The sequence below is a fragment of the Pleurodeles waltl genome, chromosome 11 (assembly GCF_031143425.1).
Source record: "Pleurodeles waltl isolate 20211129_DDA chromosome 11, aPleWal1.hap1.20221129, whole genome shotgun sequence".
Classification (NCBI taxonomy): Eukaryota; Metazoa; Chordata; class Amphibia; order Caudata; family Salamandridae; genus Pleurodeles; species Pleurodeles waltl.
In genome coordinates this window covers 333,857,011-333,884,964 of record NC_090450.1, presented here as the reverse complement: position 1 = coordinate 333,884,964, position 27,954 = coordinate 333,857,011, and the positions used below count along the sequence as shown (strand labels likewise).

Below are 27,954 nucleotides of genomic sequence, written 5' to 3'. Positions count from 1 at the left end.
TACTTAAGTGGGGGTGTGCAGCAGCACTTCATATTAGCTTGATGCTTCACAAATGATTGAGAAATCTACTAATGGTAAAACAAAAGAGCTCCTTTTGCACCCGTCAAGAACAGAGAAAGAGGATAGCCGCCAATAAGAGCAATGCAAGTGGGATTGACAAGAAAGCCATCTGGTGGGCTGGAAGTATTGCAGTTGATGCTGTCTGCAACAGACAGCTGCAGTAAATTCTGTTCATTCTGTAAAGGAATGGGGTTAGGAGTTCATAGTTTGGCAGCTCCACTGAGAATGCACTGTCACCAATGTGCCAGTTTGGGTTCTACCCACTTGCGGTAGGACATTGTCTAGGATATGCTATCTAAATTTGGTATTCGAGAAGTAGCAGGGTATGACGCTTTTTGCATGTCATTGCCTTGAATACTCTTCGCTGATAAACCGGTAGCTAATGCATCAACCTAATGGTGGGATTAACATGTTCTCTTATACTGGCTGTGGTATTTTGCACTAGCTGAATCCTATTAAAGGGCTTGGTTGTAGCTTTCAGTTAAATTGCATACACATAGCCTAGTTTTGATTGAATTAGGGCATTAACTGCATGTGGCATTTATAATCATTAAATAGAGACGACCAGGTTTTTTTTTTAGTTTTTTTTTTTAGTGTTTCTTTGCAGGATGCAGAAGCTGTCCACATTGGAAACTTGAGTTTTTATTGACTGATCGCCGGCCTCTGGCACAGGGGCAATAGTATGGAGCCAGACTACCTTGCTCCAGGTATATGATTTTCTGGTTAGAAACAATCCTGTTCGATTAGGGTTTAGCTTAAAAAAATATTGGCCACCCTCCACTTTGCTTTTGAGGCTGCCCAGTGCCTTAGACAATTCTTTCGCATGATACTTAAACTGCAAAACAGGGGCTCAAAGACCAAGCTTATGCAAAATCCTTGTCCTCTGGTATTAGATGAGGTAGCCTCCCGCATTATCTGTGTTTGAGGAGCCTGGAACCTTGCTAAAGGTCTTGCCAAAAAAGTAAAATATGTTTGTGGTTGAGGAGCAGGGTATTGAAGAGAACATGTGCTGGCAGTTATTTTCGGTGAATCACTTCCTGTGGTTGGTGGGTCTACTCCTATTAATTTACCTAGTGGATGTAGTACTTCCCATACCTGGTTTACATACCTCTTTTTAGGATATTGCCAATGGAGCAAATGCTTACATTGCATAAATGTAGTTTGAAGTACAAAAGTTCAGGGGTCTTTAATACCTAGCCTCGAAGAGTGAGGTGTGTGTTGGGGGAGGAAGAGACATCAAAAAAGAAAGATGGCATTTTGATTCTACAGAGAAGAAAGACAGAAAAACATAATTTGAGATAACATGGCAATCTTAAATCTTGCTTGCTAATGTGAATGGGCTAAGATGAAGTCTCCAGCATTTGAGCAACTAAAAGCAGATTTAATTATGATACAGGTACTTGTCAGGAAGTGCTCATTGCCGATTGCCACCTGTGCCTTAGTAGAGAAGGTGCATTACTCTAATGCTTCTGCCTGTCTTTTGAATAACTTGTATTAAAAAGATGATCCCCAGTCGTGTGGTTAAATGCATGTCAAATGATTTTGCATGAATGTTGCTGCCATCCAAGCATAGTGTGTAATGGAATGTGTAACAGTTGTTTATACCTTTACTTGGTGACCCTCTACCTTTAGGACTTACGATGGAACTTGCAAAGCTGACTGCTAAAAGGAGGAAAAAGGAGAGGACAGTCCTTCACTACATGTAGATAAAGTTGTGCATAGTTCATCTGGGCTTTACAGACACCTCTATGGAGTAAACGTTTCTGGAAATTCAGAACTCGAGAGGATAAAGGGATAACTTTAACTATGGATAAATTATGGACCTATAAACTGTAACAAAACTTGATCAGAGTAGACAATGAGATAGCCAAGATGTTATCTAATTTAGTGTACTGTGACTTTGTTTTCAATTAAACTGTTATATCAGCAGACTATTTTATTTAGTAAAATTCTTAGTATAAACACTTATTTTCTGCATGAGATCTGTGTGCACATGCTTGGACTAAATAGCTCTCAGTTTTAGAGCGTTCTCAAAACACTGAGCCCCTCACTACGAGTCTGGCAGTCCTGGGACCGCCGGAATCACAGTGGCGGTCAGACCTCCGACAAAGCAATGGTCCGGCCTTCACATTATGACACTGGAAGAGCCGCCACAGTCCGACCGCCGGCACCGCCAGGTTGCTGCTAGTCAACAGCCTAGTGATTACAACTCCCCTCTCTGCTGGCTTTTGCATGGCGGTGGAGCCTTCAGTTTGGGCAGCATGATGTTTTTTAAGGCAATATTTTTTTCCTTTTGAAACGCAGCTTTCAAAGATGCATAGAGAACGTGTGGCCTTCTGACTCGTTGGGTCATCTGTATTCCCAGTACAGCAAAGTACCAGCCTTGAATGATTTTGCATTTGTCCGGCACTAAGCGCTGTGAAAACGTGTTTGTTTTAAACTATTATTTTTGGTAAAACCTGGCCTAGTACAGTCAAATAATTGCAGTGTCGTCATGAAGATATTTTTTTTAAGTGTACATGTAAAGAGCTGGTTTCATTTGGTTCTCCTTTCAAATGTCCTTTCCAGGATGCCCTCCTGACACAGCCTTTGTTTAGTGATACCCCTTATAGCAAGGGAGTCGTCAGCCTGGAGCACTAACAGAAAACACACACAGAGCTGTGAACCGGTGCACTGGCTGACATCAGCCCAACTGAAAGTGTGATCAAGAAAGACAAAAGGCCTCCTTAAAGGGCTCCGCTTCAACTTGCGCAGCAAAATCTATAGTTCCACTACTTACCCCCACAATCTAGCATAGTGCTCTAAGAAATCTGATGAGAAGCCCCTTGCTAGCAAAGTCTTCAATGAATTTCCGTGCCTGGGTATCCACCCTCCTGCCACATGAATGCAGGCAATATACTTTCACTGCCTAGCGAAGCTGTGGTTGCCCTTCATCTTGTGCCATATCAAACCATTTGTGTCCAAAACGGATCCCACTTGGCTTTGCAGTTAATACTGTGAGTGAAACTTGAGAATCATCCCCTCCAGCATTTGCAGAATCTTCTTTCAAGGTTTGCACCCAGCCAATATTCTAAGCTTCCAACCCTTGAGCTGATCAGTTGTCCTGGCTGAAGTCGTGGTCTAGTGGTAGATTTGCACAGCACAGACTGTTTGCCAGGTTCTGTCAAATATAGCACTGTTCACATGCAGGTGATGCTGATTCTTTCTAGTCTTACCTCCTCAAATTGCATATCATCTCAAAAAGTGTCCTTTATATCAATAAAATATGACATCAAAAACTGATCTTTACTTAAAATCACTCTTTTCCTTTCAAATGACCATTTCCCTTTTTCCGGTCCTCTGCATGTCTTTTCTCTCTGGGTGTACTCTTCTTTAAGTCAGTTGAAAGTTTGCCTTAATCTCCTTTAAAGTATTTCTGCAGTTTGCACACACCTCATTTCAAAGATCGCAATCACTCCTGTTTTGAAAGCCATACCTCTGCAACCAAATAATACCTAACCTCCTATAGCCCATCTGTTACTCCTACCAAACATCTTCATGAACTAGTATATCGCTCCCCCCCGCACACCCCACTCATGATAACACCTACCTCCTAGTAATTTGAATCTAACCACGAAGAAACCAAACTAAATGCACAGAATGGTTTGCTTGAGCACACAAGACTTATCCCAATAACACTGGACTGGCCACTAACCTGAGATTCCTGAAGAGCGTTCTGCTCTGCATAAAGCAGCTCAACACCTAGTTAGGGTTAGTAAGTGCTTTATACAGTTGCAATATAATAACTTAAAACCTGCAAAATCAAAACTCTAAGAATTCAATAACAAGCACACAAAAAACAAAATACCTCCGATTTTCCTATGTGAATGGTTTGTGCCTTTTGTGAAGCTGAAGGAAAATCCTCCTCTATTGGCTAGTGACATTCCTAACCTCAGACTGTAAAATATGTTGCTAGTATAAAATTGATTGGCTTGTGTAATCAACACACATGTGCATCCAGATAAAACAATATTTATCTCCACACACCTCTTGGCTTCAAATATTCATTCGTTTTGCGGAACCTTTGGCTGTTTTAATTTTGAATGGCGAAAAAACTTTGGACCTTGTAAACTGGGCTGCAATAGAGACAGTGGAGTTTCTATTCCAGGTGATTTACTATGTAATATAACCTGAGTTGCTTTATCTTTAATGGGGAATACTTTGGCTCAGTGGGGATTGAAAAGGGCAGCTCTTTGTCCCCTTTTCTTTTCTGTGTCTTCATGGAGTCGCTTGCTAGCTGCATAGGAAACTGGACTGAAATAAGTGTCAGTCACAATATGTAGGGGTCCCCAAAATTATGCTGTATGTTATGACATTGCACTTTTTCTAGAGCACAATGTGGGAAATATTGTCATTTTGCAACCACAACAGCGGCATTTAATTCCAGAAATGAACAAACAGTTGAGCGTGACATTATAAATTGAAATGACCATAGAGCAAGGAGTATCTAGGTTCGTTGCTACATTTAAAAATCATTGTTTTTATAAGCAAAGTAGATTTCATACTCCACAAGCTTTTTGCTAAGGTTGAGATGTCTGGATACAGATGTGCCTCACGAAAGAGTTAGCTCCTATCCCTGGTATTCTGCCACCATTCCTGTGCAAGTTAGTTATGAGTATCAAAATGGGAAGATGGAGGATTTAGGATTATGATTGGTCACTTAGCTGATGGGTTGGCAGTGTGGGGTGTGAAATTTGATACAATATCTACTTGTCCATGGGACAGGTTGCTTCATAAATTTACTTGTCCTGTAAAAATATCCACTTGTCACTGTCGCCGTGTAGTACGGTGACAAATTATGGCAGCACTCTCGTTGAATCCGAGCTCTGATAAAAGCCTCTCTGAATAATCCAGGGCTCATACTATTAAAGGGTTTGAATACTAGCAGTTCCCTTATTTTGCCAACTTTCAGCAGATCTAAATCCTGGGGCTGGAAAGTAGCCGTAAGCAATAGTACTAGGGCTGGAATGCCCTATTGAGTCTGTGCAAACCTACTAACTTGCATTGTTTAGGGGTTTGCACCATCATTTCTCCAATCTTTTGCCATGCAGGGAAAGATTGGAAATTTACTCCTGACAAAGGCAGAAGTAAAACTTCTTCCAGGGTTGGGGAAAAAGTAATTGGAGGGATAGTGAACTTGTAAAACGCTCAATAGATTTTGGCATGAGCAAATCTACACATGCATATTTGCTTGTGCTAAAGTGCAGTTCACAAATATTTTCTTGGATTACAATTTCCTGCCCTACATCTGTAAATTATTGGGAATTAATGAAAGCGGTAAATCTGTATTAATGCAAGGACATATCATGTGTGCAGTTCTGTGATTTTCTTTAAGAATTGGGCACCTAATTGGTTTTCCAAGACCTGTTTTGATTAAAATTGTCTCCCTCTCTGTTTATCGTCTGGCTTCACTATTTCACAAGGAGCATATTGGCACATAAAGTGGTTTTGTGTAGTGCCCCAAACTATTGTAACTACTGTGGCAAGATGTGCGTTTTGAGACCAAAAATATGTTTTCTTTTTGTCGGTGTTTATGATGGTGAGGTCCTAGCAGCTCCCACAACAATAAGGCTCTACCAAAACCATGTCAAAATGACAAGCATTGACAAAACCAAAAAGCTCACCACCAATGTCAGACCTATTGGCTTTGCCATTGCTTGTTTATTTTCAAATTTCCCATAATCTTGTTTGAAGTGGTTACACTAATTTTTCCATTTTGATTTTTTGGAAATACTAGCATGTATGAACACATTTTACTGAATGAGGCTTGAAAGAAATGGTACCTAAATTTCACAGTAGTTTATCACAACTTTTTTTCATAGTTCCATTTTTTGTGAACATTTTATTTTGAAAGCCAAGAATGTCTGCAATGTCTCGAATGTCTGCAAATATTTGCAACAAACCAGAGAGCATGCTGGAACATTATACATAGGCTCATACTGTTAAACTTTGCAAATATTGGACACATTTTAATACTGGAACCAATGTCAGTAGTGCAGTCCGAGCTTACAACATTTTAATGACCCATAAATACAGCTTCGAACAGCATTACCAAGGGCACCAATATTACCTTAACTGCAGACAATGCCAGTCACTGATCCATAATGTGGTACTGTAAACTTGCAGGCAAAAGGGTTTGGGCTGCTGGAGCTGGGCCTACTTGTCCCAAGGACAAAATAAACATGAGAACTTGTTGTCTTTGACCCCGAACAATATATCATGGACTTCGGGCTATAGGAATTCCACACCTCCGGGTTGGGACTTAACTCTTCCCTTTTTGAAGCTTGAGGTGGAGTTTGGACTTGTCATTAAATTACGCTATTTTTTATAAATATCTTCAACTGTGTAGCTTTCTATTAGTTTGTCCGGGGAATTAACTTACTAGTATATTATCTGGCATTTTGTTACTGTCAGTAGCTGGCATACTGCTCAGATCTGTGACAAGCTTGGTTCTCTTATTGTGCCCAAACATGGAAGATGTGCTGTATAGGCAATAAGATATCTGCTTAGAACCACCTAAATTAGAATGGAACAAAATAAATACTGCGATGCACAAACTTTCTTTTATGTTTATTTTGAGCAAAGGCAAGTGCTAGGCTGTATACCAGCTGCATTACACCTCCACATGACAAAATACATTCTCTGACAAGTACTCAGATATGTGCCTATGATGACTGCTGCCCTATGTCTGTGTTTAGAAATAGAGAATTAATGGTAATCCATCTTCCCTAAGCTGAAACAAGTTTGTGAGATGGAAATCTGACCTGATCTGTGCATATTAGGGAGTTTTCCAGAATAGACTAGATGTGGGTAGGGCAGTCAAATGCTATTTGGTTCATGATAGCCATATGGTTTAATGGGGCTCATCTACGTTGTTGGAGAGATTAAAATCTGTTATGAACTGTATTACACATATAGGAGATAAACGGATGAATTTGACAACATTTGATGAACAGGATAGTCAATTGTGACATTTGAAAACAATATATGATGGGATATCACTGAATATTTTTCTCTTGCTAATTAATAATTTATGATTTCAAACATCTGCTTTGGTGGATTCTAACTGTAGTATTAAGATTTGTGTTCTTTTTGTTTCAGTGATGATGATGATGTAAGAGCACCAATTCCACAGAAGCAGGAAGTTCTTGTGGAGCCGGAACCCCTGTTTGGTGGTGAGTTGACATAAAAGCGTACTGAACTCGAAGTGTCTGATTAGATGATGTGGGAGGTAACTCATCTGCTGTATGTGTCAAAAAATGACGGTGAACCAGAGGTGGTACAAAGTTATTCTTCAAACTTGTATTCCCTTTTCAGTCTGGCTTGACAGCGCATGCATCTGCAAGGGCTTTTATCAGTGGTATGTATCATATTGTTTGTGTTTTGTCACAAATACATGCATACTGCACACCACATTAGCCTGTGTGTACATATGGTTTTGTCAAAGTTTCCCTAAAAGAACTGTTTTTTGGTTCTTAGTGACTGCAAATAACTACCCATTTTGGTTGTGCTTGGCAAGTTTTGTGCAGACCAAGCAAGTAGAGATGTCTAGTCAAAAAATTTCCTTTTCTATTGTAATTGCCATAGGAATCGTGGCTCTCTGCTACAGGAAAAGAATGCTGGATGAAATCACACCAATCGTTTCATAATTCGTTTTATGTAAATCTGTCTTAGTACTGTTCGAGAAAATAGTGTTTCAACAGTTTTGTAAAAGCCTTGAAAGGGTTAATAACAGATATCTTGACTTTTAGTCAATGAAACTCTGCAAAAAAACAAAAAAAAAACATTTTCTACTATTATCTGTTGTCCGTTACAGCTAGTGTGGCTTGGCCCTTGCATCCATGAAAAAAATAAAGGAGGCATAATGAGGGAGAGGGTGTATTCCCTGGCTATGGTGGTGAATGGGGTAGGAGGGCCACTTTAACCCTGCCCTGTTAAAAATAAAGGAAAAAAAAACAGATTATGCCCCAGGGTTTGCACACACCACGGCCTAGTTCGCAAACTCACACAGTTTCATGAGCCCTTGTTGGTCTTCCTGCGAGGTCTGGGTCAAAACCCACTACTGGGCCTCCTCTTTGTCCCTAGAAGGTCCTGGGTTGGGCACTCCGCAGCTAACCATAACTGTACTTTCAGTGAATATATATATATATATATATATATATATATGTGTGTGTGTGTGTGTGTGTGTGTGTGTGTGTGTGTGTGTGTGTGTGTGTGTGTGTGTGTGTGTGTGTGTGTGTGTGTGTGTGTGTGTGTGTGTGTGTGTGTGTGTGTGTGTGTGTGTGTGTGTGTGTGTGTGTGTGTATATCTATATCTAGCTGTCTGTCTGTCAATCTATAAATATCTATATTCACTGAAACATACAAAGGTTACAGGGACGTTATAGTTAGGCTCACATTTTAAAAGTACAAAACCTTAGAAATTCACCAGCTATAGTTAGTTATCTCAAGTAACATTAATTTGTGCTTTAAGGTAACTATAACTCACTCCCTTGCCATGCACTGCTAATTACCTATAAATTATGCCATTCATGACATCTTTGATAACACCATTGATAATATCAATGTATTATTTGCCTTTACATTTTTGACAAAAAAGCTGTGCATGGGGAGGGCTTCCCCTGCAGTGCCATTGCTTCATCAAGCACGGAGCTGCTTTGACAGCTGCACCCATACCTGCTCTTATTTAGACATTGGCTGGAGGAGGTGGCGCTCCCTGGGGCTTATTAAAGTGCAAGGAGGGGTGCCCTATGCAACCCCCCACCCATGATGCTCCTGGGACCTGGCCTACCTGGGGGCAAATAAAAAGAAAAAGTGCAGGAGACTGTGTTTTATTTTTTAATTTAAATCTCTGAAAAATCTGCAGATCCATCCACATTTGTTTGGGATGTTTAAAAGAAAAACCTCTTTAGTCCTGGCGGGGTCCCTCAGGAAGCCCAGCACCAGGGCTAAGGGGTCAGGGTGACTCTACCTTGGACTTTTTTTTGCATTTTTTTTTTTCTGGGACTTGGCTGAAGCCGAGTCCCAAGAGGGCTCCACCTTGCTGAAGTGTTGGCAACCAGTCAGCTATCAGCACAGGGACAGTTGGATCCGCGGAGGATCCGTGTCACTATATATATATATTTTTTTTGCCTTACATTTCTCTGAAACTACTGAACAGATTCACACCGAATCACAAAAAGCGTGATCTGCGAAACAGAATCTAGCTTTGTGTCTAAAGGTCCTATGGAAAAATGAATGAGGAAAATGCTTTTTGGGACCCCCCCCCCTCTTTTCTCAGCTCCAGCATGACAGATCACCCCAAAACTTTCAACACAGAAGCTGAACTTAGCAAAGTATAAGTTGTGAACATTTTGTGATGATTCATCAAAATTAACAAAATTAAAAACACTTTTGCTATATAAAATAGGTCCTAACTATATCTACATAGTGGCGACTATACGGTTACACGACCATGTTTCTCACAAATGCTATTTTTATGGTGGTGCCCTCTCTGGGCTGTTCTGAGCATTGCAGTCAAGATAATACAATATCCGCTGCACTCGGAAACTCGCCACATAATGCTTTACCGGGTATTCAAAACATTTTTGCTCAAAGCTCACTGTGTGGTGGTCCTAGGACAATGAGACCGCCATCAAAATGCTGAGCATGACACGCTCTTTCTGTCTGGGTCATCCCACTAGATCAGGGGGGACCCCAAAGTAATGATATAAATAAATATAATAAATAATAGCAATATAGAGGAAGAAGGTTAATGGAAGTTCTTTAGTTATAGGCAGGGCCACTCGAAGTATGTGGCAGAGAGGACCAAATTATGTGTCAGGGTAAACCAGTTTATGTGGCAAGAAAAGTCCAGTTATGCATTTACAATGCCAATAGCTCTAACTCCAGCAAACGCAAGACCTTTTGCATTGCAAATGCTTGTTGTTATTTTCTTGTAAATCCATTCAGCAGTTTTTGAGAAATTGAAGAAAAAAGGAATATAGATATCTAGGGATGCTGATCATCCGCCGATCCAACAGTCCCAGTGCTGATAGCTGATTAGCTGCCAACGCTTGAACCAGATAGTGTTGGCAGCCATTTTGGGACTCGTACTCAGCTGAGTCCCCAACATAAAGAAAACTATAAAGAAAAGAGGGCAGGGTAGAAATACCCTGAGCCCTGGTGCTGGGCGCCCCTAGTGCCAAAAAGCATTTTCTTTTTTTATTTTCCTGTGAAATTGCTGAGGATCGGCGGATCCCGGTTAAAAAAAAAAAAAAAAGTCTCTTGTGCTTGTTTAAAGATTAGCCCCTGGGTAGACCAGGTCCTGGGATCATTCTGCATAGCAAAGATTGGAGGAGGTACACACGGATCCCCCTCCTGAGGCTCTTTATAGCTCCAGGGACCACAAGGTTCCCAGGGGCTTTATTTAAATACTGTAGGGGGTGCCCTGCGGACCCCACTCACGAAAACTCTTTAGAGCCCCAGGGAGAGGGCCATATTTGGCCCTGGGAACAACCACCTCCCAGGGCCGGCACTCTGCAAACTAAAAGACGAGGTGCTGTCCAGCCCCCTCCAGGAGCCATTAATGGCCATGGGGACTAACTTCCCCCAGGGCCAGCTCCCTATCTCCAGAGGTGCCCACCCTCGGGAGATAGCAGTTTGCTTTAGCTTGGCTGGAGCTTTGAGAGCTCCCACCATGTGAGAGCAAACTTTAAGTCCGCTCCCAGTGGACAGAAGCAGGAAGACGACTGCTGCTTGCTGGCAGCAGAGAAAAACAGATGAAAGGATTGCTGCTGCACGCAGGGAGCAGCATTTTTATCGGCTCCCTGCATGCAGGAGAAGTGCCGGCTTCTGCTAGAGGCGGGAAGCTGGCAGGGATCTTGGGGACCTTGAGGATTGTCCCTCGGTCCGTAAATGCGAAATATGCTATGTAGTGACTTGATAAGTGGGTTCTCTTAAGTCATTTACTGTTGAGAACAGAGCACGCCGTTCTCTCTTTTAATCACAAGTGTGCAAAATGACCCAGAAGCTCTCCTGGTTTGGCCCACTCACTTATATGTTAGTGGTATGCAATGTCTTCCCGCCTTTTTCTAGGATGATGGACAGCTTACCAAGAGGCCCCATCAGTACATTTCCCACCGATTTTGGAGATGCGTTCTTGATGCAGAGGAAAGTAAGCATGTCTCCACCAAACAAAGATGCACTTATTACATATAATATAATTAAGTGGAAGTGCCCTTGTTTGGTGATCGTTCAACTCTTTGTAGTCTTATCGTTTTCTCTACACGAGGAGTCATGTTATTGCAGATTTCCGTTTGAAGACACTTGAGGAACAATCACATTATCAAAATTAGACACACAACATCACTGGAGACATTACCTCATGGTCCTTTATTCAGCTGTAGTGTAGTAGATGCACTATACATTTAACCAGCGTGGTACGACTTACTAATTAGCTAGTAGAAAGTACTAAAAAAAAAACTTGGAAATCCATTGAAGAAACCAAAGGTTAGAGGGATGCTATAGTTATGTTCTGAATTTACACGCACAAAACCATAGAAATTCATCTGTTATACTCAGTTATTTCAAGTAACTATAACCTGTGCCCTAACGTAACTCTAACTCACACCCTCGCCATGTACAACTAATTGCCCCACATATTATACCATTCATGACATCATCTATGTTATCATTCATAATATCACTGCAACGTTTGCAATAAAATTATTGATGAGTAAACTGTGCATGGCGGAGTGCAAGTTATAGTTACCATAGGGCACAAGTTATAGTTGTTTGAAATAGCTTTAACTAGAACAGCTGAATTTGTGTGGCTTTGTGAGTGTAAATTCATAACCCAACTATTACATTCCTCTAACTTTTGTTTTTAAAGTGCAAAAAATTAAATATATATATATGTGTGTGTGTGTGTTTGATGTATGTGTAGCTGTGGATACACATGGTTTGCATAAGTCCACAATCTAGTGTTGGGCTCGAAGTGTTACAAGTTTTTTTTTCTTCTTCGAAGAATATTTTTGAGTCACCAGTTCGAGTGACTCCTCCTCTCTGTAATATTGCACATGGGCATAGAGTACTTGTTTTCTTTCTGCCGTCAGGTTCGGGCGTGTTTCCTTTTGCTCCGGCAGCTCTCGGTTCGGTATCTTTTTAACTTTATTCTAACTATTGGTATAGTTTCCATTGTGTTTTCTACACTTTATAATCGATTTCTATCGTCAGGGTTGATTTCTTGCCCTTAGAGGCGACCCTGCCCTTCTAAAGCCTACTTCCACACATTGTAGTTGAACAGTGATGGAATGAACTCCGTTTCGGTTCTGTCCTCGGTGTTATGCCGAATTTCCCTATACTGATCAGCTTTTGGTGTGTAATCTCTGTCTGTCTCTGGAACACAGAAGAGAGACCTGTGATGCTTGTAGATCCTTTCGATCGAAGAAGACTCTCCGGGACCGAAGAGCGTGTCGTTTGGAGCTGGTGTCCAAGTTGTCCGAAGACATATCCAACATCTTTGAAGAAGAGCACTTGCAGGAAGAAGTAGGACAGCGCACAGCCGGTTACCGTTACAGATTCAGACTCTGATCCAGACTCTGATGTCGACAGTCAGTCCATACCACTGGTGCAGTACGTGACTAAATCAGTCCCATCTCACCAAACAAAGACACTTAAAAAGAATCCAGACTGCTACATCTGTTCCGGTATCGAGCCGAAAATCTGACATTTCCACCTCGGGGAAAAAGTAACACCACTTTCGGAGCTGACATTTTCGGTCCGTGTCAAGCATTCAGTGTCAAAGTCCTCAGAATCGAAAACTGCCAGCAGTAAACATTCTGCAGCTACTGAGGAGTCATGTACAATTTGTATTAGAGGTTATGGACGCTAAGCAGCGCAAACTTCAAATACAAAAGGAAATCGGAAGGATCATAGCCTCTCCTCCTCTAGCAACAAAAAAAAAAAGCGTAAATTACAGGAGACTTTGGATGCCGGACCTCCACCTAAAAAATTATCAAAAGAGAAGGAGAAAGAAAAGGCTGCACAACAACTTCAGCCTTCACCACCACATTATCCTCTCCTTCATTCTACCGCCCTCACCTACACAGTTCTCTCCACAAACATCATCCGCATCACCTCATAGGGATGACTTAAGTGAGATTCAAGAAGCAGTAGACTTATGGGATCTATATGATCCTGATCCCATTCTCCCTAATGAGCCGGATTTATACCCAGCGAGGCCATGTCACCCTGAAGAGGACACTGCTTACAATCAAGTGATACCTAGGGCAGCTGCCTGTCACAATGTACAATTGCATACAGATCCAATTGAAGAGGATTTTCTGGTTAATACCTTGACATGTACACACAAAGAATACCAATGCCTCCCTATGCTTCCAGGTATGCTTAGACACGCTACAAAAATTCTTAAGGAACCCGTCAAGGCAAGAATAATTACACCCAGGGTTGATTAAAAAGTTCAAACCTGCACCCTCTGATCCAGTTTTTATTAGAGCACAATTACCACCTGGCTCTATAGTTGTAAGTGCGGCAAGAAAACGTGTCACTGGTCAGTCTACAGTAGATGCTCTTCCTCTAGACAAAGAAAGTAAAAGAATAGACACAGCAGGTCAAAGAGTGGCTACTCAGGCTGCGAGCCACTGAAGGATTTCAAATTCCTAGTCACTCCTGGCGAGGTATGATGGGGCCCACTGGGATGGGATGGCAGAAATGTTGCAATATCTTCCACCGGAACTTCAGAAAAGAGGGCAACAAAAAATAGTAGCAGGGGACAGGCTATCTCTAATAATGCAATTAGATGTGCTACTGATGCAGCTGATAAAGCAGCAAGAGGGGTCAACACCAGCATACAAATCAGGAGAGATGCATGGTTAAGATGTTCATGTTTTAAATCAGAGATACAGCAAGCTGTATTAAACATACCCTTTGATAAGGAGCATTTATTTAGATCAGAGGTGGATACCATCATAGAGAAACTTAAGAAAGACTCAGAAAACAGCTAAAGCTACGGGTGCATTATACAACACACCCACTAGAGGCACTTTTCGTAAGCCACAATTTAGAGGTGGTTTCAAACCATCAACCACAGACCCATCCACCTCTCAACAGAAACAAGGGTCACACTTCTATAACAGAGGTTCATTCAGATTCTCTTGCAGAGTATCTAATAATAAAGGAAGAGGTAAAACATCTGCTTACAGAGGTTCTTTCACCTCAACAAAACAGTGACTTCTTACAAATTCCCACAGCTCATATATTTCCTATGGGAGGAAGACTGGTACATTTATATCCACAATGGAAAAACATCACTACAGATCAGTGGTTTCTATCAATTATCCAACATTGCTATTTTCTAGAACACATGTCCACACCACCAAACATTCCTTCTTGTTCCGTTCCCACAAATGTTCTTAAGATTATCTTATTCTGTTGAAGGAGGAAGTACAGTCCCTTCTTCTCAAAGGGGGGTATAGAACCAGTAACTATATCCCTAAAAGGGTCAGAAGTAAATTCACTTTACTTCCTCATACCCAAAAAGGATGGTTCATTAAGACCAATTTTAGATCTCAGACACCTCAATCTCTAAATATTCTCAGGGCATTTCCATATGGTCACTCTGCACAATGTTATTCCCCTATTACAACAATGGGATTACATCATAGCATTGGATCTCAGAGATGCCTATTTTCACAATCTCATACATCCAGCACATCACAAATATCTAAGATTTGTCATTGCAGAAAAGCACTACCAATGCAAAGTTCTACCATTTGGAGTAACAACAGCTCCAAGAGTATTCACAAAATGCTTAGCTGTAGTAGTAGTAGCAGCATTTCTAAGAAGACGGCACATACATGTTTGCCCATATCTAGACGGCTGGCTCATAAAAGCCAGTACAATACACACTTGCCAGGAACAAACCCAGCACACTGTCAGTCTTCTACACAATTTGGGGTTCACAATAAATTACCTCAAATCTCATCTTCAACCTTAATATAAATAGAATCGTATCTGGGAGCCATTCTGAACACTCAGTCAGCATTAGCATATCCAAACACAATAAGGATTAAAGCTTTTCAAACTCTCTTCTCTGTTACAGGAGAATCATACTTACACAATGAAGATAGTGATGCAACTGTTGGGAATTATGGCTTCCTGTATAGCCATAGTTTCCCATGCAGACTACACATGCGTCCACTGCAACAATGCCTTTCTCAACAGTGGTCTGTCACAGGTCATCTTCAGGATCTAGTGTTAGACCGCCAGGCTCATCGCTCTCTGCAATGGTGGAATCCCACCAACCTTTCAAAAAGGCATCAATTACAGGACCCTGTGCCTCAAATCACTCTCACAACAGATGCATCACAGACAGGTTGAGGGGCTCACTTCGACAACATCAACATACAGGGGAAATGGGATCCCATTCAACAGACTCATCACATCAATTATTTAGAGCAACTAGCACTCTTTCTGTCACTCAAAGCATTCTTTACACAAATCTCATACAAGATAGTGTTAGTCCATACAGACAATATGACAACAATATATTATCTGCCGAAACATTCAGGGACACATTCAGCGCAATTGTCCCTTCTAGCTCAGACAATTTGAAGTGGGTGATTCACAATCACGTTTGATTACTGGCAGATTATCTCCCAAGTATGGACAATAAGAGAGCGGAACCTATTGTGCAGGACGCAGCAATAAGTCCACAAATGGGAAATTCATCAACAAGTACTTCACCAATACTTTCAACTGTGGGGAACGCCAGCAATAGATCTCTTTGCCACCACAGAAAACTCAAAATGCCAAACTTTGCATCCAGATCCCCACACCCTCATTCCAAGGTCAATACTATATGGATAAATTGGTAGGGGATAATTGCTTACGCTTTTCGCCTCTCCAACTCATACCATTTCTGATGTGCAAATGAAAAAAAACATCACTCATCATGATACTTGTAGTCCCCTCATGGCACGTCAGCCTCGATACACAACACTGTTGGACCGGTCTGTGGTTCCACATCTCAATCTTCCGAACAGACCAGATCTTCTGACTCAAAAGAGAGGTCAAATCAGACATCCAAACCCCAAAGCACTCAATCTTGCGATATGGCTCCTGAAGTCAGAGTTTGGCTACTTACAACTTCCTTCTGATTGTATGGACCTTCTTAAAGAAGCACACAAACCTTCAACTTGATAGTGTTATGCTGCTAAATTGAAACGTTTAGCAGCATAAACGTAAAAATATTAATCCAGTTAAACCTTCAGTACAAGACATTGTCTGTTATTTGCTACATTTGCAAAAGGCAAACCTAGCATACCCTTCTATTAGACTTCACTTAGCAGCCATAGCTGCTTACCTCCAGAATAGACAACTTGTCTCTCTATTTAGAATTCCTGTAATTAAGGCCTTAAAAGAGTTATTCCACCGAGACTTCCTTCAGCTCCTTTATGAAACCTTAACATTGTACTTACCAGACTTATGCGTCCACAATTTGAACCTATGCACTCCTGTGCTTTACATTTCCTTTCATGGAAGGTTGTTTTTTAGTAGCTATAACTTCTTTAAGAAGAGTTAATGAAATACAAGGCTTCACTTTAGAGGAACCCTTCTTCCAAATACATAAAGAAAAAAAAGTACATAAGACAAAACCCAAATTTCTTCCTAAAGTAGTTTCATCATTTCATATTAATGAATCAGTGGAGTGGCCAGTCTTCTTCCCACAGCCCGACTCAATCGCTGAAAGAGCTCTCCATACACTAGATGTTAAGAGCTCTCATGTATTACATTGACAGGACAAATAGTTTTAGGAAATCAAAACAACTATTTGTAGTTTTTTCAATGACTCACAAGGGTAATACAATGTCAAAGAAGGGATTAGCTTGAAGGATAGTCAAGTGTATCCAAACTTGTTATCTTAAAACTAAAAGACAACTACCAGTAACTCCTAGAGCGCACACTACCAGGAAAAAAGGTGCCTCTATGTCCTTTTTAGGAAATATTCCAATAGCAGATATTTGTAAAGCTGCTACTTGGTCAACACCATACACATTTACTGAACACTACTGTGTAGATGTTCTAGCTCGTCAACAAGCAAATGTTGGTCAAGCAGTCCTTAGGACATTATTTCAAGCTATTTTAACTCCTACAGGCTAGCCACTGCTTATTTAGGAGGGGACTGCTTTACAGTCTATGCTAAGCATATGTATCTATACACAGGCCAGTGAACGGAAAATGTTACTTACCCAGTAGACATTTCTTCGTGGCATGTAGTGCTGTAGATTCACATGCAACCTCACTCCTCCCCGTGTACTAAATATTGTACATATGTGTTCGGTGGCATGTGTAGCTGCAGATACACATGCTGTGCACATCCCGCCATCTGGTGTTGGGCCCGGAGTGTTACAAGTTGTTTTTCTTCGAAGAAGTCTTTTCGAGTCACGAGATCGAGGGACTCCTCCCATTTCGGCTCCATTGCGCATGGGCGTCGACTCCATCTTAGATTGTTTTTTTTCCGCCATCGGGTTCGGACGTGTTCCTTTTCGCTCCGTGTTTCGGGTCGGAAAGTTAGTTAGAATCTCAGAAAAATCGTCGGTATTGTTTGCGTTCGGTATCGGGTTAGTTATAACAGATCGACATCGACTTTTGAAGAGCTCCGGTGGCCTTTCGGGGTTTTTTCGATCCCCCCGTTGGGGCCTGGTCGGCCCGGCCACGTGTCTCTTCAAGGCTGATGGAACGGACTCCATTCCGCTTCTGCCCAAAATGCCATAACAAGTATCCATATACAGATCAGCATCTGGTCTGTAACTTGTGTCTGTCACCAGAGCACAAGGAGGATACCTGTGAAGCCTGTCGAGCGTTTCGGTCGAGGAAGACATTAAGAGACCGAAGAGCAAGAAGACTGCAGATGGCGTCGGCGCCGACAGGACAAGGGCGTTTCCAGGAGGAAGAAGAAAGCTTTTCCATCCATGAATCGGACTCGGACGAGCTCGATCCCGAAGAAACGCCGAAAACCGTGAGTAAGACGTCGAAACATAAAACTCATGAGAAGAAAACAAAAGCCCAGGGGACACCACTGCCAACAGGCCATGGCTTAACCCGAAAAATAGGTGACCGATCATCGGCACCGAAAAGGGGCACGCTGGTAGCGAAGTCATCCGACTCCGGTCGAGATACCGCCACACAGCAATCTCGGGCTCGAGATAGTGGCTCCGAGCAGGTTCGGCACCGAGACAGCGGCACCGAAATGAGTCGGCACCGAGAGACCACGATGCCGAAAACAAAAAAGGTTTCATCGGAACCGAAAAAAGTAGCCGAAAAGGTTTCGATACAGAAACATCCGGCTTCGGAACCGAAATCAAGTTCCTACACAGAGGAACAAGGACTGTCCTCACAAATTAAAAAACATAAATTTGGACAGGAACTAGAGGCAATGGAGCCGGACTACACCCAAAGATGGCTCCACATCCAAAAAGAAACGGGAAAGATCAGCAATCTCCCTCCTATTAGGATGAAACGCAAACTTGCCTTCCAGGAGAAAGACAAGCAGTCACAGGCAAAGGTGGCTAAACAAGTAACCCCGCCACCATTTCCACAATACTCTCCGCAACCATCACCGGTAGCCACTCCACCTATGATGCAATCCCCGACCCACACAGGGATGAGTCAAGATGACCCTGACGCATGGGACCTTTATGATGCACCAGTGTCAGATAATAGTCCTGACTGTTATCCAGCTAGACCGTCGCCACCAGAAGATAGTACAGCCTACGCACAAGTGGTGTCGAGGGCAGCGGCATTTCATAATGTCAGCCTACATGCAGAGCCCATTGAAGACGACTTCCTATTTAATATACTGTCGTCCACACACAGCCAGTACCAGAGTCTTCCCATGCTACCTGGGATGCTCAAACACTCCAAACAAGTGTTTCAGGAGCCTGTAAAAGGAAGGACCATTACTCCAAGAGTGAAGAAAAAATATAAACCGCCACCAACAGACCCCGTGTACATCACACAACAGCTAACACCGGACTCAGTTGTGGTAGGGGCAGCTCGCAAAAGAGGAAACTCACATACTTCAGGAGATGCACCACCTCCAGATAAGGAAAGTCGCAAATTTGACGCAGCAGGCAAAAGGGTGGTGGCAAAGGCAGCAAACCAGTGGCGTATTGCAAATTCACAGGCTTTGTTGGCCAGATATGATAGGGCTCATTGGGACGAAATGCAACATTTAATAGAACATTTGCCCAAGGAGTTCCACAAAAGAGCACAGCAAGTAGTTGAAGAAGGACAGAGTATCTCCAACAATCAGATACGGTCAGCTATGGATGCTGCAGACACAGCTGCTAGAACTGTCAACACAGCAGTGACAATAAGGAGACATGCATGGCTGCGTACTTCAGGATTTAAACCAGAAATACAGCAAGCTGTGCTCAATATGCCATTTAACAGACAGCAGTTGTTTGGGCCGGAGGTGGACACTGCTATCGAAAAACTTAAGAAGGACACTGACACGGCCAAAGCCATGGGCGCACTCTACTCCCCACAGAGCAGAGGCACATTTCGAAAAACACAGTTTTTCGAGGGGGGTTTCGAGGGCAAAGCACAGAACCCACAACCTCACAAACAAGGCCCACTTATCAGAGCCAATATCTGCGTGGAAGTTTTCGGGGACAATATAGAGGGGGACAGTTCCAAAAAAATAGAGGAAAGTTCCAAAGTCCCAAAACTCCTCAAAATAAGCAGTGACTTACAAGTCACACATCCCCAACACATAACACCTGTGGGGGGGAGACTAAGCAAGTTTTACAAACATTGGGAGGAAATAACAACAGATACTTGGGTCCTGGCAATTATCCAGCATGGTTATTGCATAGAATTTCTCAAATTCCCTCCAAACGTCCCACCGAAAACACACAATATGTCAAAACAACATATAGATCTTCTTGGACTAGAAGTTCAGGCGTTGCTACAAAAAGAAGCAATAGAATTAGTACCAAACCAACAGAAAGGAACAGGAGTTTACTCTCTGTACTTTCTCATACCCAAAAAAGACAAGAGTCTGAGACCTATATTAGATCTCAGAACATTAAATACCTACATCAAATCAGATCACTTTCACATGGTGACATTACAAGACGTAATCCCACTGCTCAAACAACAAGACTACATGACAACACTAGACCTAAAGGATGCATATTTCCATATACCGATACATCCTTCACACAGAGAGTACTTAAGGTTTGTATTCCAGGGGGTACACTACCAATTCAAGGTGTTGCCGTTCGGAATAACAACTGCGCCAAGAGTTTTTACAAAATGCCTGGCAGTCGTAGCTGCACATATCAGAAGGCAGCAAATACATGTGTTCCCGTACCTAGACGATTGGTTAATCAAAACAAACACGCTAGAACGGTGTTCACAACACACAAAGTATGTCATAGAAACCCTCCACAAACTAGGTTTCTCAATCAACTACACAAAGTCACACCTTCTGCCGTGTCAAACACAGCAATACTTAGGGGCGACAATCAACACAGCAAAAAGGATTGCCACGCCAAGCCCACAAAGGGTTCAGGCATTTCACAATGTAATACAGGCCATGTATCCAAATCAAAAAATACAAGTCAAAAAAGTAATGAAACTCCTAGGCATGATGTCTTCATGCATAGCCATTGTCCCAAACGCAAGGTTGCACATGCGGCCCTTACAACAGTGCCTAGCATCACAGTGGTCACAGGCACAGGGTCAAATTCTAGATCTGGTGTTGGTAGACCGCCAAACATACACCTCGCTTCAATGGTGGAACAGTATAAATTTAAACCAAGGGCGGCCTTTCCAAGACCCAGTGCCACAATACGTAATAACAACAGATGCCTCCATGATAGGGTGGGGAGCTCACCTCAATCAGTACAACATCCAAGGACAATGGGACACTCACCAAAAACACTTTCACATAAATCACTTAGAACTATTGGCAGTATTTCTAGCGCTGAAAGCATTTCAACCCATAATAAGCTACAAACACATCCTTGTCAAAACAGACAACATGACAACGATGTATTACCTAAACAAACAGGGAGGCACACACTCAACACAGTTGTGTCTCCTGGCACAGAAAATATGGCATTGGGCGATTCTCAACCACATTCGCCTAATAGCACAATTTATTCCAGGAATTCAGAACCAGCTAGCGGACAATCTTTCTCTGGATCACCAACAGATCCACGAATGGGAGATTCACCCCCAAATACTGAATACTTACTTCCAAAGTTGGGGAACGCCACAAATAGATCTATTTGCAACAAAGGAAAACTCAAAATGCCAAAACTTCGCATCCAGGTACCCACAAGATCAGTCTCGGGGCAATGCGTTATGGATGAGTTGGTCAGGGATATTTGCTTACGCTTTTCCCCCTCTCCCACTCCTTCCATATCTAATAAACAAGCTGAGTCAAAACAAACTCAAACTCATACTAATAGCACCAACATGGGCAAGGCAACCTTGGTACACAACACTACTAGACCTCTCAGTAGTGCCTCATGTCAAGCTACCAAACATACCAGATCTGTTAACGCAACACAAACAACAGATCAGGCACCCAAATCCTGCATCGCTGAATCTAGCAATCTGGCTCCTGAAGTCCTAGAGTTCGGACATTTAGACCTTACACAGGAATGTATGGAGGTCATAAAACAAGCTAGGAAACCTACCACTAGACATTGCTATGCAAATAAGTGGAAAAGATTTGTATATTACTGCCACAACAATCAAATTCAACCCTTACACGCATCTGCCAAAGACATCGTAGGATACTTACTACATTTGCAAAAATCAAAGCTAGCTTTCTCTTCCATTAAAATACATCTTACAGCAATTTCAGCTTACCTGCAAATTACGCACTCAACTTCTCTATTTAGAATACCAGTCATAAAAGCATTTATGGAAGGTCTAAAGAGAATTATACCACCAAGAACACCACCAGTTCCTTCATGGAACCTTAACATTGTCTTAACACGACTCATGGGTCCACATTTTGAGCCCATGCACTCTTGTGAAATGCAATACTTAACATGGAAAGTTGCATTTTTAATTGCCATCACATCTTTAAGAAGAGTAAGTGAGATTCAAGCATTTACCATACAAGAACCATTTATTCAAATACACAAGCATAAAGTAGTTCTACGAACAAATCCTAAATTTTTACCAAAAGTCATATCACCATTCCACTTAAATCAAACTGTAGAATTACCAGTGTTCTTCCCACAGCCAGACTCTGTAGCGGAAAGAGCACTACATACATTGGACATCAAAAGGGCGTTAATGTACTACATTGACAGAACAAAACTAATTCGCAAAACAAAACAATTATTTATTGCTTTCCAAAAACCTCATACAGGAAATCCAATTTCTAAGCAAGGCATTGCTAGATGGATAGTTAAGTGCATTCAAACCTGTTATCTTAAAGCTAAAAGAGAACTGCCTATTACACCAAGGGCACACTCAACTAGAAAGAAAGGTGCTACCCTGGCCTTTCTAGGAAATATTCCAATGACAGAAATATGTAAGGCAGCTACATGGTCTACGCCGCATACATTTACCAAACACTACTGTGTAGACGTGCTAACAACACAGTAAGCCACAGTAGGCCATGCAGTACTACGAACATTGTTTCAGACAACTTCAACTCCTACAGGCTGAACCACCGCTTTTGGGGAGATAACTGCTTACTAGTCTATGCACAGCATGTGTATCTGCAGCTACACATGCCACCGAACGGAAAATGTCACTTACCCAGTGTACATCTGTTCGTGGCATTAGTCGCTCCAGATTCACATGCGCCCACCCGCCTCCCCGGGAGCCTGTAGCCATTTAGAAGTTGATCTTGAACATCTGTATATTTGTAAATATATATATTACTTTAAACTACATTATGTACATACGTATTCACTCCATTGCGTGGGCACTATTACTAACATATACAACTCCTACCTCACCCTCTGCGGGGGAAAACAATCTAAGATGGAGTCGACGCCCATGCGCAATGGAGCCGAAATGGGAGGAGTCCCTCGATCTCGTGACTCGAAAAGACTTCTTCGAAGAAAAACAACTTGTAACACTCCGGGCCCAACACCAGATGGCGGGATGTGCACAGCATGTGAATCTGCAGCGACTAATGCCATGAACAGATGTACACTGGGTAAGTGACATTTTCCATATACATTGCACGGTCATCTCTTTTATTTACTATCTACTTACACATGTACACATTCTTTACTTCACCCACCTGCGGGAAAACAATTTAACAAAGGAGTCAATGCCAATACGCAGTATCACCGAGAGGAAAAGTCACTCGAACTTGTGACTCGAAAATATTCTTAGAAGAAAAACAACCTGTAACACTCCGAGCCCAACACTAGATGGTGGACTTATGCAAAGCATGTGAATCTACAGCACCACATGCCACAAACAAATGTCTACTGGGTAATATTAATATATATATAGATATATAGATTATATATATATATATATATATATATATATATATATATATATATATGAAGAACAAAAGAAATAATTGCCACGCACTCCGCTCAGCCACAGAATAAGTTTAAGTGGTTTATTCGGTGCAAAAAGAAAAAGAACAACGCGTTTCGACTATGCAGTCTTCTTCTTAGTTCAATAGTCCTTTCTCTAACAGATCTATTTATAGTGCATATTTCACATACCAATCCAATGCATTCTGGTTATGATAGTTCAATTATACAATGTAAAATTTCACCTAATTTATACTAAATTTCATCAATTCAAAAATGTGTTCGCCAGAAAATAATATAAATGATACACAAATTATATCTATTATATATTAAAATAAAAAAACATATTTTCATGTGTTAGAGAGAGAGCAAAATAAAGTATTATTCTACAATAAACAAAAAACAATAAACAGCCATTACATAATTAAATGAACCTCACAATTCATTACCCTAATTAATTTACTTCCAATTCATTGCTCAAATGTGAATCATGTGAAGAAAAGTTAATTTGATTAATATGGTCATATGATTTAATATTTAATCAAAATTCTAGTAATATTTTCAGTGAAATAGATTCCAATACATTTTAAATTCATTTTAAATCATTTTAAATCAGAGATGGACATAAAGTTCCTCGTCATAATTGAGCCCTAACGGGATCTTTGTCCTCATTAAGATGATATACTTAGATTCCAGTTGTCTCAATTTTTTTACTCTATCTCCACCTCTTTCATTTTCAGGAATGTGGTCTATCCCATAATAACGTAACATTCTCCAACTATTTGTTTCATGTTGTTGGAAGTGTTTGGCTATGGCATATGTTTGATCTTTATGTAAAACTGCTCTGACATGCTCTAAAATTCTCTTCTTAAGCATGCAGATTGTACTACCTACGTATATCAGAACTATTCAAAGAATGGGAGGAGAACAATACACAGTGTTCCCTAAACATGATGAAAATTTTAATTAAACATGCTAAATTGGATTTGGAAGAGATTTACAAACAAATCAAGGATGTGGAAGAAAAAATTAACAAAAGTGAAACAAAAGATGAACAATTAGTTTTTAGGACCAACATGGAATCCAGATTAGAAAAGTATGAACTTGAAATACAGGAACGGAAGAAAAATAAATTTATACGAGATGAAAGAGATTACAAGTATGGCAGAATTTTAACCTTTGCAAGGAGATTTGAAAGTCTTAAAACTGATTTACACCGTAAGAATTTGAAGTCTGTTCAGAGTAGTGAAGATACCCCCAGTGAATCTGATATCAGTGAAGGGGAAAGTTCCTCAGAGCATCTTGACAATCCCAGTGGAAATACTTTTTTAGAGGAAATGCAAGTGTTGTATCTAGATCAACGACTAACGAGAGGCAGAGGAACAAATCGATACCGAGGAGGTGGAAGAAAAATAGATCAAACAGAAAACAGAGGAGGAAGATCAGAAGATCCAAAAGAAAGTGTAAAAAGGCAATACCCCCTCAGGAGCCAAAAGAACAAATAATTGAGAAGCCAGACTTAGTAATAAACCTTTCGAACTATGAACTAACATCGTCTGAACGTCATTTACTTAATAAAGGTTTATCTTTCTGCCCGGAAAAACATTTTAATTATGCAAACACTCGTATTGACATTTACAAGTTTATTCGCAAATTGAAATTGGTCAAGTATCATTCCATGAACTCGAAAAAAACTGAAGGAACACAAGAGGAAATATCAACTGACATTCCACATCAATCCAACTTATATATTGATCAAATTGGAGACTTGAAAACGTTATTTGATTTATATTTTGACCTACCCGATGAAACTTACACTGAATCAGAAGTTTTACGAGAATTGGATATAGCTACTAATAAACATCAGTTCAGTCATTTTAAAGAGAAATCTAAATTCTGTCCGGTATTATCACCTGGAAATAAGATTGATATATTTATGGAACTAGTGTTGGAAGATTTGGAAAAGTTACAAAATATCAGACACCATGGTCATCGGGAAAATCTTTCAACAAGTGAACGATTAGCCTTAAAATCATTAACGAACAATGCTAATATTATAATCAAACCCGCAGACAAGGGTGGAAATATTGTGGTTTTGGACATACAAAATTACATGACAGAAGCATACAGGCAATTAAATGATCAATCGAATTACAGAAAATTGAATCATAATCCCATCAATCAAATGATTCATCAATTACATTCGAAATTGGATGATTGGCATCAAAAATCACTTCTGAATTTAGATGAATTTAAATTTTTGAAAAAGGAGAATCCAACCATTCCAACTATATACTTTTTACCTAAAATTCATAAATCACTAACATTACCACCTGGTAGACCAATAGTTTCATCATGTGAATCATTGTATGAAAGAATTTCTGACTATGTTGACTTTTATCTGGCACCAATTGTAATGACTTTAAGCTCATACATTAAGGATTCGGGAGATCTATTACGTATCTTATCGGAATTAAATTGGTCGGATGACTACTTATTAGTAACAATAGACGTTGTATCCTTATACACGTCTATTAATCATGATATTGGTTTAAGAGCATGTGAATATTTTTTAAGACAGCGAAGTATTGCGGAATTTGAACATTCAAAGATGTTGCTTTCAATGATAGAACTATGCCTCAATAATAACATTTTTATCTTTAATCATGAGATTTACCAGCAGATGTGTGGTACAGCTATGGGCATTTCCCTTTCTCCCAATTATGCCAACTTAACAATGGGTTGGTGGGAAAGGGAAATAGCTTGGAGTAAGGATAATGATGTATTTATGGATAAAATTGCACTTTGGGTACGCTTCATTGACGATTTATTTATAATTTGGCAAGGAACACAGGATGATTTTCAACTATACTTTGACAAATTGAATCAGAATAATGTGGGTTTGCAGTTTACTTGTGAAATGAGTAAGTCATCAATTAATTTTCTAGACATTAATATTTATGTAGAAAATAATAAATTAGAAACCACAGTCTTTCGTAAAAAGACGTCAACAAATAGTATTTTACATGGTCAAAGTTTCCATCCTAAATCACTTCTTAAAAGTATTCCCTATGGAGAGTTGATCAGAATGCGTAGAAATTGTTCCAATGAGAAAGAGGTACAGTTGAAATATAAAGAAACTTTACATAGATTCAAACAAAGAGGCTACAATTCTCGACTTTTACAAAGAAATTTAGAAAAAGTACAAACAATCTCTCGAGATGAGACATTAGTGCCCAAGAAAACTCAGGCTATACAGGACAAAATAGAGGAAAACAATGTGAGGATGATAATTGAATACACTAAAGAAAGTGGCCTTATCAAAAACATTTTATGCAAACATTGGCATATTATACGGAAAGACCTAGATCTTGGTCCAATAATAGGATCAGGTCCAATGATCACGTATCGAAAAGCTCCATCGTTGAAAGATTATATTGTAAGAAGCCACTTCACAATAAAAAATCAACAGAATTGGTTAATTGAACAACAATGTGGCTTCATTAAATGTAATAGCTGCAAAGCTTGCAAAATTGGAAAATCAACTAAAACTGTAAAATTATGGGATGAAACAGTAATAAACATTAAACACCGAATAACTTGTAACACGAAATTTACAGTTTATGTAATTGAATGTCATTGTGGCCTGAGATACGTAGGTAGTACAATCTGCATGCTTAAGAAGAGAATTTTAGAGCATGTCAGAGCAGTTTTACATAAAGATCAAACATATGCCATAGCCAAACACTTCCAACAACATGAAACAAATAGTTGGAGAATGTTACGTTATTATGGGATAGACCACATTCCTGAAAATGAAAGAGGTGGAGATAGAGTAAAAAAATTGAGACAACTGGAATCTAAGTATATCATCTTAATGAGGACAAAGATCCCGTTAGGGCTCAATTATGACGAGGAACTTTATGTCCATCTCTGATTTAAAATGATTTAAAATGAATTTAAAATGTATTGGAATCTATTTCACTGAAAATATTACTAGAATTTTGATTAAATATTAAATCATATGACCATATTAATCAAATTAACTTTTCTTCACATGATTCACATTTGAGCAATGAATTGGAAGTAAATTAATTAGGGTAATGAATTGTGAGGTTCATTTAATTATGTAATGGCTGTTTATTGTTTTTTGTTTATTGTAGAATAATACTTTATTTTGCTCTCTCTCTAACACATGAAAATATGTTTTTTTATTTTAATATATAATAGATATAATTTGTGTATCATTTATATTATTTTCTGGCGAACACATTTTTGAATTGATGAAATTTAGTATAAATTAGGTGAAATTT

The 27,954-nt window shown here is 40.3% G+C and overlaps 1 protein-coding gene across 1 annotated transcript in view; it reads left to right on the top strand.

The window, feature by feature from the left end:
* UBXN7 (UBX domain protein 7) overlaps positions 1–27,954 on the top strand; it is a 484,260-nt gene that overhangs the window by 144,738 nt on the left and 311,568 nt on the right. The window contains exon 3 of the mRNA XM_069213616.1: positions 7,201–7,274. Coding sequence (XP_069069717.1) covers positions 7,201–7,274 — 74 coding nt within the window. The remainder of the gene's footprint in view (positions 1–7,200; positions 7,275–27,954) is intronic.